Below are 18,398 nucleotides of genomic sequence, written 5' to 3' on the forward strand. Positions count from 1 at the left end.
ATATCTTAGCAACCTCAGCATATGATTTTGATTCTTATTACGTATAGAACTTTCACCTTTTCACTTAAAGGAAGCACTTTATGGCTTCTTTTCGGCATATCTGAATCGCCAGCATCACTACTCTTGTGCTTTGGGGCCAGCGTTAAGTAAAATAAGGGTTATTTGAACACAAGCGGTGCAATACCACGACAGTGGATCTGATGACTTCTGAGAAGGCTAAGTGGTCAATGGGCAGGTAGCATATAAAATGTGGCTACACTGGGCAGAGGAATAATTCATGTTCCAGGTGGGACAGTGTGAGATTTTATCACACCAATTTAAAATGATGCATTATTTATTTCTGGAATTAATATTTTCAGTCCGCAGTTGACCATGCATGAATAAAACCGCATAAAATGGAACCATGGATTAAAGGAAACCACTATACTGATTTTCAGATGTTGAACTAACCTTGCATTCCTGACATATATCTCATGTGATACTGATGTATTACCTACTTTCGCATATATCATTAGGTTTGATTTGTTAATATTTTCCATAGAATTTCTGTATGTATATTTATCAGAGCGTTTGACCTATAATTTAAATTTCTTGTAATGTCAAGTTTTGGTATAAGGTTATGTGTTTAATTCAAGTGTTTAGTTTTCTTATATTTGATTAAGGTGCTGATGTGTTTGAGATGAAGCCTATCATCTTGCTATTTATTTCCTTTTGCCTCATCTATTCTTTGTTCCTTTTTTCCCCTTCTTTGTCCCAGTGTTTAGAGCAGCGGTTCTCAACCTGTGGGTCGCGACCCCTTTGGGGGTCGAACGACCCTTTCACAGGGGTCGCCTAAGACCATCGGAAAACACATATATAATTACATACTGTTTTTGTGATTAATCACTATGCTTTAATTATGTTCCATTTGTAACAATGAAATTGGGGGTCACCACAACATGAGGAACTGTATGAAAGGGTCGCGGCATTAGGAAGGTTGAGAACCACTGGTTTAGAAGGATAAAGTTTTAAACAAATTGTTATTCTATGTTTTCAGTCTATTGTTAGTTATACTTCCTTTTTTAATTCTGTTAGTGCGTATATTAGAGATTACAACATGCATGTTTGACATTTTTAGAGACTATCTTATATTAGTACCTTTAACACTTCCCAGACAATGCAGTGACCTTTCACTTCATTGACCTTTGGGGTATCATTATCATGTATTTTAATTCTACATATGGTTTCAGCTTCATAATATTATCATTATTGCTATTTTAAGCAATTCATATTTATTTATATTTATAATACTGTCTCTTGCTCTTTATTTCTTCCTATGGTAGCTTCCTTCCCACCTGGGATTCTTTTTCTTTCGCCTGAATAACTCATTTTAGTATATATTTTGATGCGGGTATACCAGTGACAAATTCTATCAGCTTTTCCTGGTCAGAAAATGTATTTATTTTGCTTTCAATTAAAAAAAATTTTAAGATCTAATTTACATATAAAAATCACTCTTTTAAGTGTACAATTAAGTCATTTTTAGTATATTCACAGAGTTGTGCAACCATTTCCACTACCTAACTGCTGAACATTTTCATCTCTCAAAAACACACAAAAAACCTACGTCCCTTAGCAGTCACTCCCATTCCTCTCCCTTCAAAGCTCTACTCCCTGGCAACCACGACCTACTTTCTGCCTCTATGGATTTGCTTAATCTGGACATTTCACATAAATGGAATCACACAATATGTGGCTTTTGCTTCTGGTTTATTTATCTTCGCATATATTTTCAAGGCTCATGCATGTGGTAACATATATCATTACTTCACTCATTTTTATGGCTGAATAATATTCCACTGTATAGATATCCCACATATTGTATGTCCATTCACCAATTGGTGGAAATTTGAGTTGCTTCTAGTTTTGGGCTATTATGAATAATGCTGCTATGAACATTTGTGTACAAGGTGTTTTCTGTGGACATATGTTTTCAACTCTTTTTGCTACATACTAGAGGTCAAATTGCTTGGTCATGTGATGACACTATACTGTATTAACATTTTGAGTAACTGCAAATTTGTTTTCCACAGAAGATACACCATTTTACGTTCCTATTATCAATGTACAACGTTGCCAATTTCTCCACATTCTTGCCCATACTTTATTTTCCCTTTTTTTTTTTAAATAGCCATCTAGTTGGTATGAGGTATCACATTGAGGTCTTTATTTGTATTTCCTAAATGACTAATAATAATGATTATCTTTTCATGTGTTTATTGACCACTAATATAACTTCCTTAGAGAAATGTCTACTCAAATCTTTTACACATTTTAAGATTGGGTGGTCTTTTAAGTCTTGATATATTCTGAATACAAAACCCCTAACAATGATATGATTTGCAAATATTTTTTCTCATTCTGTAGATTGTCATGTAATTTTCTTATAGTGTCTTTTGAAGCACAAAAGTTTTAAATTTTAAACAGTCCAATCTAGCCCTAGCTGGTTTGGCTCAGTGGATAGAGTGTTGGCCTGCGGACTGAAGGGTCCCAGGTTTGATTCTGATCAAGGGCATGTACCTTGGTTGCAGGCACATCCCCAGTAAGGGGTGTGCAGGAGGCAGCTGATCGATGTTTCTCTCTCATCGATGTTTATAACTCTCTATTCCTCTCCCTTCCTCTCTGTAAAAAATCAATAAAACCTATTTAAAAAAATAAAGAAAGAAATAGTCCAATCTATTTTTTTTTTTTTAGGTTGCTGTGCTTTTGGTGTCATATCTAAGGAACTATTGTATTTGGTTGTTCATTTGTTTTATTTCATTTTGTTTTTTTGGTGTGAATTCCTTAGGATTTTATATACAAAATTATATAATCTTAAAATAGCAACACTTTATTTCTTTTCCAATATGGATGCCTTTTACTTCTTTTATTTGACTTATCATCTTGGCTAGAAACTCCAGTACAATGTTTAATAAAAGTCATGAGAGTGAATATGCTTGTCTTGTTTATCTTAGAGGAAAAACTTTTAATTTTTCATCATTAAGCATGATGTTAACTGTGGAGTTTTAACTGATTTCTTTATCACCTTGATCTTAACTTTTTTTAAAGGATATTTTTGCTGGATATAAAATTTAAGTTGGCTTTTAAGTATGTATTTATCTTTAATTTTTTTAAAAAAGTTTTCTATGATGTATCTAGATGTGTTTTTCTTTGTATTTTTCCTTTTGGGATTTTGTAGAACTTCTTGAATCTGTGGCTTAATGTCTTTTTCTAGTTTTGAAAAATACTTAACTCATTTTCTATGATTGCTTCTGAGTAGTTCTTTCTCAATTCCAAATACATGTATTTTAGACCTTTTCACAATGTTTAATGTGCCCATTTTGCTCTTTTCTGTATTTAAAAATATTTTTTCTCTGCATATTTCAATCTTGGCATTTTTTATTGACCGATCTTCTAGTTCACCAATCCTCTCTTCCAATGTTTCTCATCTGTGGCTAAATCCATCAACTCAGTTTTTATCAATTTCAATTTTTGTATTTCTCATTTCTAGGGTTTCTGATTTTAAATAAATTTCATATTTCTGGTGGAATTCTTGAACATACTAATCATAGCTATTTTAAATCGTGTCTGATAATGCCATTTTCTGAGTCACCTATGTGTTTTTCCATTGTCTCTTTTCCTCTTGGTTTTTGGTCATTTGATATTGTTTCTTGGTTTTCCTGTCAACTTAAGGGAATGCTGAACATTTTGTATGAAAAATATCAAGGTTTTGGATAAATCTTTTTCCAGATAGGTTTTCATTTTCTTCTAGTAGACATATAGCATATAGGCAGATCCCCTTGATGCTGTCAAGGCTAAATTATTTCTCATTTTTTTCTTACTCTTAAGGCATAACCTTTCCTGAATAACTGGGTATTTACCAGGGCCCATCTTTCTTTTTAGGCCTTGAACTTCAATTCCTCCCTCAGCATTGTGAAATTGCCAAAAATCTCTTCTTAGCTTTTTAGCCTATTACCAAATGCTCTCTGCTAGGTTTCTTGGTATGCAACTCATTAGCAATGACTTGGCAAATTATTTGAAAGGAAATTGCACACAGAATTTCAGTGCATTTTCCTCCACTCCGACCCCTGTCCTCTCAAGTACTCTCTACCTTGGTTGCTCTCTCGTGTTTTCTCACAATATTTTCCCTGATTAGTAGTTGTTCTCAGTAGGGGAATTAGTCTGAGACCAGCTACTCCATCGTAGCCAGAAGTGAAAGTCCCCCTCCACATTTTACTTTACAAACTTAAGATGCACTTACATTTAAAAAGCTATGAAATAGTTTGGACATACAAAAAGGTATGAAGAATAATATAGGAATCAACATCCATGGGAACGTCACTCAGGTTTACCAAACTGTTGAGACCCCTGAAGACCCCTTTTCATCACATCCCCTCCTTTTCTACACTATTTGAAGTTTGATGTTTATCATCTGCTTGGGCACCTCTTTGCTTTGTAAGGACACATGGAAGTTCACCTGAACAACATATAGAGTGTGCCACGGATGGTGTTCGCTCCTAACTTGTTTTCATTTCGCATTTTGTTTGTGAGAGTCATTTGTTTTGTGGTGTGAAGCTATGATTCATTTTCACATTGAGTAATTCTACCGCTATTTACTTTTCCATTCTCTTGCTGTTGGATATTTAGGTTGTTTCCAGCTTTTCGTTATTAAAAATCAATGCTGCTGTAAACATTGCTGCATGCGCTTCGGGTACACACGCGGCAGAGTCTCCCTTGTAATGTCCGTAGGGGCGGAATTGCTGGGTCTCACGGCAAGTGCTTGCTCATGCTGATGAGCTCATGCAAACTATTTTCCAGACCAATTGTATCAATTTACATTTCCGATAACCGTGAACGGGAGTTCCCATTACACACGGGTGTCGGCAGACTCTAGGTTTTGCCAATTGATAACATTGAAATGGTGTGCCGCTGTGCTTTTTATTTGCATTTCTCTGTTGACGGGGAAAGAAACCACTTTATATTCTCCACAGCAGCTACTTCAATCTTGTTTTCTGCCCCCAGGCTGGTCTACTTCCTCAGAATCTTCTGAAATCTGGCCAACTTTTAAGCTGCATTACCACAAGCCCAGAAACCACTTCTCGGCACTGGGGCCTGGTGCGCAAGCGCCTGTCCAGGGCTCCCAGCCATCCAGGGCTGTGCTGGAGCGCCCCACCTGCAATGAGGCGGGTGGTGCTCCCACAGACTTGTAGCCAAGAGTCGTGGCCCCATTTTATAGATGAGAAAACCGAGAACAGAGGGTCAGGAACTTGGCCAAGGACACCCAGTTGGGACCTGGCAGGCCAGGTGTCAGGTGCTCCTCACTCCTCTCCAGGAGGCTGCACAGGGAGGTGCTGCTCTGGGCCCCTTCGCAGGAAGCCCAGCAGGGCGCCCTCTGTCCTGCGCTGAGGAAGCACACCTACCTGGGTCTGGTGTGCAGCTGGCAGGTAAGTTGCTGTCGCCCTCAGGAGCCCGGGTGAGAAGTCCCATAAATAGGAGGATTCGGGGCAGGGAGTGCAGTGGGATGCGGGGGAGTTCCCACTCGGTTGGGTGGGAACATGAGGAGAGGACGTCATCCATCGGTCATGGCTGGTGTTTCCCAGAAGCGAGCGGCCTGTTTCCGCTGGTGGTAAACATCCCCGGGCCCCTCTGAAAGAGTTAGACCCTTTTCAACCTTCTCTCCGTCCACTGACGGCGGAAGGCGAGAGCATCTCGGTTGGTGCTAGGATGTTTTAAACGCCTCTCGGACACTCTTCCATCCCCTTTCAAACAAAGGCACACAAAATCTCAGGTCCTAAGTCTTAAGCAGGGTCGCATCTTCCTAAAATTCAATGACTGTCTTTTGTTTTCCTTGTATTTAGTTTTCATATTTCGCTGTATTTGGTTTTATGGTGAGTTGACTGTTTCGTTTAAGAAACACTTAGATAACATCTACTATGTGCCAGGGTTTGTTCCAAAAGCTTTACAAATGACTAATTTAATGTGAAAAACTTATGATGCAAGTACTGCTATTACTACTTCCATTTCACCCTGAGGACCCCGAGGCCCAGGAAGTAAACTTCTCAAGGCCTGGGAGAGACGGGACAGAGCTGTGCAAACGGCAGTGCTGGGATTTGAACCAAGGCACGCGGGCCCCAAGTCTGTGTTTTAACGACTGTGGTACACACTGCCTCTCCGTTTCATGCTAATTACCTGTCAATGGTAGTGTTATTGCACCTTCCTTTAAGACATGCTTATTGGCGCGGAAACAGGAGGTAAAATAAAGATACACGGCAAATAGAAAACAGCACGGTGGAAACCTTGACTGCAGTGAGTGGTAGGAGCTCTGGAACATTTCAAGGTGGTTTCCTGGGTGCAGGGATAAAGCAGGTGGGCCGTGAAGGCAGAGGCTAGAGTGATGGGAGGGGAAAGGGTGTTCAAGGAGAAGACGGCATGAGAATTTGCCTCATGCAAAGGCAGAGAGGCATGATGGGCCTGGGGTGAGAGGAGGATTCTGAGTAATTCCGATCAGTGGGACAGTAACAGCAGGAGTCCAGCACCCTCGTATAGTCGCTGGCAGTCACAGAGCACTGCCCCGTCTGCTTTCCCCCGGACTCCCCTTCACGGCCAGGTGCCGTGGGCATTATTGTCCCCATTTTAGAGATGGGAACTGAAGACAGAGAGTGAAGGCCCAGAAAAGCTCCAAGATCCTCTGGCTTCAAATCCTGGGCCCTTTACTCTATCCCACTGTATCAGGTTTCTTTGGTGGCAAGCAACAGAAGCATAATTCCACATGGTTGAGCAAAACAGGTTCCCCGCCCCACCCCCGGCTTATGTAAATGAAGAGTCCAGGCTTGGACTTCACGTACGGCTGGATCCGGGTCCTAAATGAAGCCCCGGGGCTCTAGTCTGTATCGCTCTGTACTGGCCTCATTTCCAGGCAACCTTTCTGTAGTAGGTGACAGAGACGGGCACCAGCGTCCAGTGGGCACCCCCAAAGTCCCTCTCAATTAGAGTTCTAGAAAATTCCCAGGACAGCTCTCACGGGCATGCCCGGGCTGCTGCCCATTCTGACCGGGTCCCTGCGGCTAGGCTGGTGGGTGCTTTGCTGGCCCGGCCTGGGCCAGGTGCCCACCCTCGGGAGTCCCAGCCAGTTGGAGGAGTGCCTCATAAGAGGGGCAGAGAGGCCAGGCGGACAGAGCAGCAGCTCCCCATCACCCCCAGGCCTGGGTGTCATTTGTGTAGACCTGAGGCATGTTGGCCGAGGGGACCTTGGATCTGGGTGAAGGAATTTGTGCTTCATCCTGCAGGCAAGGCAGAGCTGCTGGGGAGGGGTGGGGCAGAGCGATGCAGGGCCTGTGCTGGGCTGGGGCCCAGGTGTGGACACGCCAGTGAGGCGCAGGTCTGGCTCCATCTCCTGTGGTGGGAGGTCCAGTCCTCCAAGTGTGGTAACAGGACTGCTGCTGGGCTTGGGGCCAGGTCAATGTGCTTCAAAGCAGCTTTATGAGGGGTTTCCCCCAACATTATTGTTAAAAAAACAACCCACAATTTTTATTGATTTCACGGAGAGGAAGGGATAGGAAGAGAGAGATGGAAACATCGATGAGAGAGAAACATCCATCAGCTGCCTCCTGCACGCCCCCTACTGGGGATCGAGTCTGAAACCTGGGCATGTGTCCTGACCAGGAATTGAACCAGCTACCTCCCGGTGCATGGGCCGGCGCTCAACCACTGAGCTACACCGCCGGGCTATCGTATTTTAATAGTAACGTTATTCATTTTAACGTGTGTTGGGAAAATTGCACGACTATGGAGATTATTGCTTAGGATGAGGTTGGGATTAATTTTGTAAGTAACTTCATTTATAGAAAACATTAAGTAAACAAATGATCTGCAAATATGGCCAACATTTTGAAAGTGAGACATTTGGGGAGCTCTTGGCTAGGTCCTTCTGGAATTCCTTCATTTCTGAAGCTTAAATTCTGTATTAATCAGGGCTCTTTATTGTTGAGTGTTTGGGTGTCAGGGGCATGCAAATCACTCTGAATTCTCACAAGAATCCTGGAAGTGGGCTTTACTGTTTCCTGCAAGGCTCAGAGAGGGCAAGTGACTGGCCCAGAGCCACACAGCTGGTAATCTGACCCTCTCCGTGCCCTTTGCGGCTGACTACTTGGGACTTGGAAGGGAGCTCAGAGCGAGCTCTTGATGGGGCTGGAGAAGGATCTTGGGAACCCCGGTGTGTGTGTGTGTGGGGGGGGAAGGGTCCCGCTGTGGGCTCAGGGATGGTCTGGAAGAAGCCAGGTGTGTGACTTGCTCCCTGCATGGATCATCCCTGTAGGCTCCAGTTCCAGCCATTCCCCTGTCTGGGTGGGGATCCTGGCCTGGCAGGCGGGCCCACTGGCCTCTGGCTGGCACCTCCCAAGCAGACACAGAACTGGGGGTGCAATGGGCAAGACTGGCACTGCCAGCCTGGTGGCTTGTTCCTCTGTCAAGGGCACCAGAGTCCACTCCTCCTGGATGGGCTTGCTGTTCTCCACAAAGGTCTCTTCTCCATCTCACCTAGACCGGGGCGCCCAGGTCCCCTTTGGTTGGCGGGGTCTGGGTTTCCAGGGCGCTGCCTCATGGGCAGCCTGGGCTTTGGATTGAGTAAAGGCTCATGGGACGAACCTTATCTTCGGGACCCAGTCGGGGTCTCCTTTGTGGGTGAATCTTAGATTCGTTGTTTAGTGAGGAGACAATTTACAAGGTTCATGTCAACACAAGTGTCTTATGGGAGGGGGCACCCAAGATTGCTGCTCATTGAATATCACTTTCCAAACCAGCGTCCCCGCCCCGCTCCTTCCTCCTCAGCTGCGTAAATGCCCACATTTAACCTCCCCCCCCCCCACAGTGTGGACTGAGTGTGTGGGGGAGAGCAGCGAGTCCCTCCCTCTTTGAACTCACCTGTCACTTGTGGCTGTGTAAGGGGGACAGGAAGAAGGTGGGAGAAGTGGGAGGGGGGCCCACGGGGGAGCTGTTTCCAAGGGGCAGGAACTCTTGGGGGTGTCCTTGGGCTCCTCAAAATCTTGTTTTCCTGAGACACATCCAGGAATCTGAGGCAAGTCTTCCAAGGGAGGGATGGGGACCAGAGGGAGGCTGTCCAGGGTCCCCTGATCCCCAGGCGGGGGCCCACCGTCTGCTGTGCGTCTCTTGCAGGCCCGGAGTCAGCATGCCGCGTGGCTGGGCCGCCCCTCTGCTCCTGCTGCTGCTCCAGGGCGGTGAGTAGCTGGCCCGCCTCTGCAGCGGGCGGGCGGGTGGGCGGGCCTGTGGGCTCTGGGTCAGAGTCCATGGCACGTGTCCACTCGAGGCGGACACAGGGGGAGCCGCCAGCTCTCCACGAACCAGAATTCACCCACCCAGAGCGCCTCATTAGCCAGGTTCGGGCAGGTCCAAGCAGCCCGGCCCTAGCTTGGTCTTTGAGGCTCACTGGGGCCCTGGGAGACCGCACCCTGCATTCCCGTGGCCCTGCCATGGCAGGCTTCGACCCCACCTCCCAGGCCCTCCCCCCGCCGTGAGGAAGTCTGCCTCTGGTCCCACCTCATCTCCTAGGGGAAGTTCTCCAACCATCACCAGGCTGCCCTCAGGCACTGATGCTCCCAGTGAGGAAGAGGGGGTGAGGACCAAAGTAGCAGAACCTTAAAGGTTCTGGAGAAGCTGCAGCTGGTGGGGGTGCCGGGGGGAATGTCAGACACGGAGCTGGGGAAGGCCAGGAGTTAGACACGGGGCACGGCCAGGGCTGAGATCCAGGAGGCCTTCCCAGAGGAGGGGCGATGCAGCACCCAGGCTCCAATGGGGCTGGGTGGGGGCAGGGGGCCCTTCAGCCACTCGCTGACCATCAGCATTTCTCTCTGTTTTTCCTTAAAGACCCAGAGCCTCGAACAGCTCCTTCAGCAAACAGGTGTCAGGCTCCCGTCCTGAGCAAGGCCCACTCTGCCCTGGCTCTCACAGGCCTTCGGGTACCCGCCACAGCACCGCCCCTGTGGGCACCAGTAGAGAGCCCCGCTATCCATGGTGCCTAGCGCCATCTCAGCCCATGCTCCTGACAGCCCACCAGGCCCAGGCCGAGCGCCGCCCGGTTCTCAGTTGAGAAAACTGGCCCCGAGAGGGTCAGGGACAGGCCACGGCCACACGACGGGCAGCGGCAGCCTTGGGGCCAGGCCACAGGTGTGCTGATTCCCGTGGTCACCTGGCTTGGCTGCTTTCCTCGAGCACGGGCTGCACGTGTGACAGACAGCACATGCTCACCTCCACACCCTCCAGGGACCAGGTCCCCGTGACAGGTAGTGGCGCGAGTGGCCTGAGGCACGTGTCCACGCTTTGGTAACCGCAGGCCAGGGACAGCCCGGGGCTCTCGGCCCAGGTGGCCGGGTTTTCACTCCCTCTGGTCCCCGATGTCACCTCCATCCCAAAGCAGTGCCCATTCTCCACAAGTGCCGGGGCAGGCCTGCCTCCTCCCAGAGGGGAGCCTAGAGCCCGAGTCATTTCCCAGCCCCGGCCGCGGGAGGCCCCTGAGGCCGCGCCCAGGGAGTGTCCTGTCCACCAGCATTGCCTGCCTGTGTGTGGAGGGCGGACGCCCGGAATTCCCAGAGCGGTGCTCCGGGCTCCGAGCCCAGCCTCTGACCCGGGTCCCCATGAGTCCCGGGAAAGTAAGGAAAAGCCATTGAAGATGAAGCTACTTAAACAGGGGATCACATTTCTGGTAAATGGTGGGAGGGAGGGGGGAGAGCAGCACTGGCACTTGATCTGATAAAACAAAACTAAAACTTATTACGTTTATTTTGTTAAATATGGAGCAAAATGTAGATTATGACCCACTTAGTTAATTCTGTCTCATTAGGAGTGTCTTGTCCCCGTGGCTGGCATTGAAACTTTGGGGGCTCAGACAAGGAATCTCAGACAAGGGGACAGGACCTCCTTGCCTCAGTCCCACATCTTGGTGGCCCCTGACTCGCCGTATTCATCCTGGCCCTGGGACCCGCCTCCACTCATCCTCCAGCCCTGGACGGGCTGAGGGAGCGGGGAGCTCTGCAGCCCCTCCCAACCCCTACCAAGGCCTCTCTCTCCCTCGCCCTGCAGCCTGGGGATGCTCAGACCTTGTCTGCTACACCGATTACTTCCGGACGGTCACCTGCTTCCTGGAGACGTGGACCCCCCACCCCAGCATGCTCACCCTCACCTGGTAAGTGGCTGGGCCTCACCGGCCCTAGGAGTGCTCCTCAGGGAGCCTGGTCCCAGGACAGGACCGCAGGAGACCATGAGCTGAGTTGGACCTACTGTGTGCCAGATAGGTAGTTTAGCAATAAAGACAAGAGCTGCCGCTTCCTGGGGGCTCACTCAGCAACTTCACCCACAGCATTTGGTTTCACCCCAAGAAAGACTGTGAGATGGGAGTCACTGTGCCCATCTTGCAGACGACCACCCAGGGCTCATGGGACTTGTGCAGAGAATGTCTGAGAGGCGTAGGAAAGCTCTGTCCAGCTCTAAGGCCGTTCTCTGTCACTCACGCAGGCCTGACTATGGTTTTGAGATGCCGAGGTGACCGGACTGCCACACGGAGCACTTAGTTCATGCCAGGCAGCCCGCCATGTGCTTCACATGAATGACCACCTCCGGTCCTCACAATTATGACTCTCATTTTACAAGTGAGGGCACTGAGGTTCAGAGAGGTTATGCAACTTGCCTGAGGTCACACAGCCAGTGAATGGCGGACCTGGTTTCAAACACAGGCAGCCTGACTCCAAACTCCACGGGTCCTTATAAGTCCATATTGTTAAAGAAAAAAATCATGCATGACACTTGTTCAAGAACGGTAGGGCAGACTTTATTAGAGACCATAGTGGCAGGGTAGGGCCATTGCACAGGGTTTTGCTGATTGGGCTCCACTCGGAACACAACAAGGAAAAGCTGGGTTTATAGCCAAGGAGCAGGGTGGGTCAGCGCAGGGAACCACGAGGAGGGAACACCAGGGGTCCGAGGGCTCCGGGCTAAGCTGACCTAACAGGGCTCCTGCTGAGGCAGCCCAGGGGGCCCAGACCCCACCGGGGGCTGGTGGAGGAGGAGGAACCCACTTTGGCATTGAGGGTGGGGCTTCCGGCTGGACCGACTTAGCAGGAGTCTTGCTCAAAGTAGACGACGCAGAGACAGACACGGAAACCCGAAAGTCAGGGCCACGGTGAGGAGAGTTCAGAGGAGCCTGCGTAGCGTGTGGTCAAGGAGAGACTTTGCCATCACCCACTCATCATCCATTCACACGGGCACTTTGATTAAACTCCTGCCTGACACGTGCAGGCACTAGTGACTCAGCAGAGGCCCAGCCGTGCGGTCCCAGGTGTCCTGGAGCTGACACACGCAACGGAGTGGCTGGTGACACACACACACACACACACACGCACACACACACACGCAGCAGAGTGGCTGGTGACACACACACACACGCACACACACACACGCAGCGGAGTGGCTGGTGACACACACACACACACACACACACACACACACGCAGCGGGAGTGGCTGGTGAGACACACACGCACACACACGGACACACACGCACGCAGCCAGCAGGATGCTTTCTGAGTGCAATGAGCGCTGTCAAGAGCAGGAAGCTGGACCCCCTGGTAGAGAGCAGAGATGTGGGGGAGGGCCAAGGGGTCAGGGCAGCCTCTGTGGGTGAGGAGGAGGCAGCCGATGAGCTGGGGAAGGGCCGTCCAGGCAGAGGGCACTGCATGTGCAAAGGGCTCAGGCGGGAGAGCGGGAGAGCCTGAGGCATGGTGGGGAGGTCGGTGTGGCCGGAGGGGGCGGAGCCAGGTGGAGGGGAACAGGGAGTTCAGGAGGCGGGAGGGTGGGCGGCCGGCTCTGTGGTGTGGGCGGCGAGAAGCCACTGCGGAGTGCTAGGCAGGGGAGGACGGGGAGTCTTAAAGGCCCCTGGCTGCTGTGCAAGTGAAAGAGATCGCAGGGAGGGCGGGCAAGGCGAGGACCCCACCAGGCAGCCATCAGTGTCCAGGCTGGAGGCTTGGAGAGCATTGATTCAGGAGACGTTTCTATTCCAGCCAACATTTAGCAGAGCCTGAACCCACACGTCCATACTGGCCCTGGGGGTGGCCATGCTCCGAGCCTGAATCTGTAGGCAGGGGGAAACAGCTGGTGAACTTCTATGCATCCTTCAAAACCCATTGTTTCTGCCCAGCGGGAGTTAAAAAGCCAGCACATTTCCCCCAACCCCATATTAACTACCTCCCTGGAAGTTCACCAGAGCAGGATGGAGCTTCGTGTGGCTCTTGCTTCGGTGTTCGGTGGATTTTGGATGGAAGGAGAGTGGGAAGGAGGCCGGAAATGCTTAGCGCCCTTCCCATGGGACAGTGATCCAGGAGATGGAGGGGACAGGGTCAGAGGTAGAATGTATTCAGGCAAGAGTGGCCCGATTTCTGCAGCTGAGAGTTGCTGCTCTGAGTGACGGAGTGAGTCTGGTCGCTTGAAGGTGTGCAAGCCCGGAGCCGGGACCAACCCACCAGGGCTGCTCCAGGAGAGGGTAAACCTTCGCTGGGAAGGTTGGTGGGACTAGGTGAGCTCCAGCCCCACCGCCAGCCCCTCCCGTGCACTGAGCCCCGCCGGCCACTAGCCGTGACTGGCTGCTCTGTCCTCGAAGGCAAGACCCCTACGGAGAACTGGAGGATGAGGCCACCTCTTGCAGCCTGCACCGGTCCGCGCACAATGCCACTCACGCAAAATACACGTGCCACATGGATGTGTTCCGCTTCATGGCCGACGACATTTTCAGTGTCAACATGACAGACCAGCCTGGCAACCGCTCCCAGGAGTGTGGCAGCTTTGTCCTGGCCGAGAGCCGTGAGTACTCCTTGGAAGAGAACTCAGGCGGGGTTGGGCCCCACGCTCCCCGGGCCGGCTCCCCTGGCCCCCACAAACTGACTGTCCCACGCCCTGCCTCTCATTGGAGGTCGGCCCTGTAGATGCCGCGTTTGCCAGGTGTGGGGAGGCAGCGGGGCCTAGCCTGAACCAGAGACAGGCAGCAGGGGGTGAAGGAGATCTGGGACCGGGACCTGGGGCTGCCGTTCTGGTTCAGCCCCGTGACCTTGCACTATAGAATGAGAGCCCTTTAACTCTGACCTCTGGGACTCTCTCCCAGTGTGAGGCAAGTGGGGGACACTGAGTCACAAGAGAAAACCTCCCCAAGTTTCCTCCCATCGTTAGCTCCAGGAGGCAGGGAGGAGGCCCAGGGACAGAGGGACCTGGCTGGTGGAAGCAGTTGTGTTTGTGGGTCCAGAGCCAGGGTGGGGCAGGGAAGGGGCCGGAGGCAGCTTTTAGTGTGATGTGAGCGCAAAGTGGGGTGTCCAGGTAGGGAGTGAGAGGCCTGTCCCCAGAGGCATGCAGAAACGAACCGCCAAGAGAATCCCGCCCTCGGGAGGGCGCAGGCCTGCGGTTTGGCAGTGTCTGCCTCCCGGGCCCCAGTGGAGGGGCAGGGGACATGCAGGTGTCTGTCATTCGCACTCTGGGGTCCAGGTCTGCACCACTTTGCTGAGTGGATGTCACACCACAGAGCATGTGAGCAAACTTCACACACACGCAGGCACACCCAGACTTTCACACGTGCACACACACATGGACACACACATGCGCGCACACACGGACACACCCAGACTTTCACACGTGCGCACACACACATGGACACACACATGCACACACACGGACACACCCAGACTTTCACACGCGTGCGCACACACACACACACGGGGACACACACACCCAGACACACACAGACTTTCACATGCACACACAGACAGACACACCCAGACTTTCACACGTGTGCACACACACATGGACACACACACGGATACACCCAGACTTGCACGCGTGCACACACACACGGACACACACTGACACACAGACACACGAACACACACGGACACACACACACACACGGACACACGGACACACACGGACACACACACACACACACGGACACACTCACACTCATAAACCCCCTCAACCCCTGGCCTAGACAGCACGGACACAGATGCCCACATTCTCATGTTTATGCACACACACGCACACACATGCACATGCCTACACACATGCACACTCAGCCATTTAGATCCAGGTGTGTTGGTTTACCAAGCAGGGGTGCCCTCCTATCTCCCTGAGAGCTGGGCAGGCAGAGGAGGGCACAGGGCAGGGCTGCCCCTCCTCCTGGCATTTCTCCTGCCCTCCCTCCCCCCTCCTGCCAGGGTCTGAGGCCAGGCCTGTGCTCAGCGGAGGAGGAGGCAGTCTCCTGTCCCTGGGCAGCCTTCCCTGGCCCCTTGGTCCTCCTGGGCCCTGGGCTGCGCCAGCCTCTCCCGAGCTGAGTTCCCCCGTGAATTGGTCCTTACCAGCCAGCCAGGCCCCAAGGACGCTGTCAACCAGGCCCCTGCCGGCCTGGGAGGAGAGAGGAGGGCTTAGGGACGATTCCAGTTCAGAGGGACCGGTGGCTGAGAGAGCAACCACCACAAAGCACTCAGCACGGCGTGAATGTGCGCCTTCTTGCACCTCAGGCAGTGGGGCAGAGTTGGAGGCAGCTTCAGAGCTCCTTTTGGAACACCTGGATTTAACAGGCATTTCGTGAGGGCCTACTGTGAGCTGGACTCTGTCCTCAGAGGTGCAGGCACAGCACTGACCCCGGAGAACTAACCCTCTGCCCCAAGGAGCTGAGATCCCAGAGAGGGGGTGGCCAGCAGCCCGGAGAAGGCGGGTGCGGGCACAGGCCCCGCTTCCCTCTGACAGGAGCAACTTGCCACTGGCTTCCCTGACGTGCCCTCCTTCTCTACTTAGCTTGGTCCATGAATTTTCACTCTGTGTGATAGGAACCGACTCCCTTTTCCAAGAGAGGACATGAAGGCACGCACTGTGGGTGCCCTGCTCAGGTTGAAAGCAGATTTGGGAGGGGCCCCGGGGCCGCGTGTGTGTGGTCCAGATCGCCACGCTTACACTTTCCGGGAGGTGCCTGTGAGGTGAGGGCGGTCACACTCTCGGCCACTGCGGTCCGGCTGCTCAGCCGGTAGCTTCCCGCCACAGCAGGACACTCACTGCAGCCGAGGTCTGCAGAGCAGTCATCAGCCCTCGCTGATCAGAGTCCTCTGCCTTCTCAGGGTCGAAGGGGCTCACTGACGCCCTCACTGACAGCAGGACTAGAGAACCTGTGGGCGTGGCCATCAGGGAGCTTAGAAAGGCCTGGATCAGCGGCTAACTTTAACATTTGAGCGATTTCCTGCAATAATCTGGGCTTTCCGGTTTTTTCCTTCCTGGCCACCCTGGTCTGCACTCCTGCCCGGCCCCTGTGCACTGGGAGGGCTCTTTATAGTTCAGTGCCCACACCTGCTTCACCGTATCTGTCACCTGCCGCCTCTGAATTTGCAACCCCACAGCAGTCCATTTTTCAGATGAGTAAACTGAGGCCCGGAGACAGGGGAAGCTTCACCCAGCCACTCGTCCTGGTCACAGAAAGGATGGGCCACCAGGGCATGTCCAGCTGATACAAATCTCACCCATTTTATCTTTCTGGCTTTTTTCTTTAAGTCAAGCTGTCTCCTCCTTTCAACGTGACCGTGACCTTCTCAGAACATTATAACATCTCCTGGAGCTCCGATTACGACTCGTACGCGCTCAAGGGCAAACTGCAGTATGAGCTGCGGTACAGGAAGCGGGGAGACCCCTGGACGCAGGTGAGACTGCAGAGAATGAGCGGGCTGGCGGGGGGGGGGGGGCCGGGGGGGGGGGAGCGCCCGGGAGACCACTGAGGTGGTTATTCACAGCCAAGAATGGAAACCCAGGACACACCCAGGATGAAGCTCCCCTGACACGCTCTCATGCTGCCCTCTCCCCTTCTCCCTGGGGTAGGAGACCCCTTACCCCTGTTTCCTTCCCGTTCCTGGGTCCTGTCTACCAGCTGCCAGAAAAGGGGCTGGCACCTCTGCAGGTCCCGCCTTGCGTCTAGCGACAGTAGTTGTTTCAGAATTGGGGGTTTGGAACCGTCCCACTTCGCTTAGGACGGCCGGCTGCAGTTTAGGAGTTCCGGAAGCTTCCATAACCAAAAGGTCCAGGGTCAGAAGGACATTGTTTCCAAGCCGAAGGGCCAGCGGTGTCCTCTGTCTAGGTGTCAGAGGGTTCCAGATGGCCGCTGTTAGGAGGGCTCCAGCATTCTCTACCCTTTAGAATGGCCCCAGTTGAAGGTTTTCATGTTTAGTCTGTCCCCGTGGAAGACTCCCGAGGTTTCCACAGCTGAGAAGCCTGTGGTGGGAGCCTTTCAAATGCCCGCTGTGGAGAATGCCCGCTGTCTGGAATGCTGCCCGTTAAGCACTGCCAGGAGTGGCCGCTGCTGCTCCGGGGGCAGCCCCAGTCCCAGCAGGGAGGGTCCCCTGCTGTGGGGTCAGAGAGCCATGAACAAAGCATCGTGACTTGGGCAAGGCCGAGACGTGCCCATGGCTCTGCGCTGCCCACACTGGAGTGGCCAGAACTCCAGCTGGGGCCTGGCTCTCGGGCAGGGAGTGCAGACCCCAGGAGAGGGCTGGGGGTGGGGGTGGGGTTCTGCTGAAGGCAGGGGGGTGAAGGCAGGGCCGCCTGCTCACCCTGACAGTGCATCCTTCCCCTGTGCTGGCAGAGTCCGGGGAGGAAGCTGATCTCAGTGGACGTCAGGAGCGTCTCCCTCCTGCCCTTGGAGTTCCACCCAGGCGCCAGCTATGAGCTGCAGGTGCGGGCGGGGCCCCAGCCCGGCTCCTCGTTCCAGGGGGCCTGGAGCGAGTGGAGCGACCCGGTCCTCTTTCGCACCCAGCCAGAAGGTAGGTGTGAAGCTGGGTGGACGCCCACTCTTGGTGCCAAGCCTTGTCCTGAGCCCTGAGACGTCCAGCGTGGTGCAAGGTATCCACGCAGCTGAGCCATATCCCAGGAGTAGCCATTTGACAGTTCAGGAGCCCTGCTTGCCAGGCCCTGCGTGGGGTGCCAGGGGCCTCTCCTGCCAGGCTGTGCGTCTCCCTATCAGTCTGTGAAGTAAGCATCCTTAGCCCCATTTCGTAGATGAGAAAACTGAGGCCCAGCAGATAAAGTCACTTACCCAGGGTGGGGGTGGGTGGGGGTTCAAGGCACCGAAGCCTTCCCAGCCCCTTCCCCGCCACCCAGACCCCTGCCCACCACCCCACGCCACGTGCCTCTGTACAGGTGGGTTCCATGTGACCCACTATGTGCTTCTTCCCAGAGCTCAAGGCAGGCTGGCACACGGACCTGCTCTATCTCTTCCTGGTCTTCACGCTCCCCATCCTTGTCTACTTAGGTCTGAAGATCCGCCTGCCTTGGAGGTGAGGCCAGGGGCTCAGGGTGGGGGGGA

At 52.2% G+C, this 18,398-nt stretch overlaps 1 protein-coding gene across 3 annotated transcripts in view; it reads left to right on the forward strand.

The window, feature by feature from the left end:
• IL21R (interleukin 21 receptor) overlaps window positions 1–18,398 on the forward strand; it is a 35,982-nt gene that overhangs the window by 13,121 nt on the left and 4,463 nt on the right. The window contains exons 2-7 of one of the 3 annotated variants that reach the window (XM_036303195.1): window positions 9,190–9,251; window positions 11,110–11,212; window positions 13,677–13,876; window positions 16,598–16,743; window positions 17,679–17,856; window positions 18,345–18,369. In XM_036303195.1, coding sequence (XP_036159088.1) covers window positions 9,203–9,251; window positions 11,110–11,212; window positions 13,677–13,876; window positions 16,598–16,743; window positions 17,679–17,856; window positions 18,345–18,369 — 701 coding nt within the window. In that variant the 5' untranslated portion in view covers window positions 9,190–9,202. Of the gene's footprint in view, window positions 1–9,189; window positions 9,252–11,109; window positions 11,213–13,676; window positions 13,877–16,597; window positions 16,744–17,678; window positions 17,857–18,269; window positions 18,370–18,398 lie in introns of all 3 variants that reach the window. The other 2 variants (XM_036303194.1, XM_036303196.1) reach the window with 2 other exon arrangements.

Source organism: Myotis myotis, unplaced genomic scaffold, assembly GCF_014108235.1.
Source record: "Myotis myotis isolate mMyoMyo1 unplaced genomic scaffold, mMyoMyo1.p scaffold_m19_p_35, whole genome shotgun sequence".
In the NCBI taxonomy this organism is placed as follows: Eukaryota; Metazoa; Chordata; class Mammalia; order Chiroptera; family Vespertilionidae; genus Myotis; species Myotis myotis.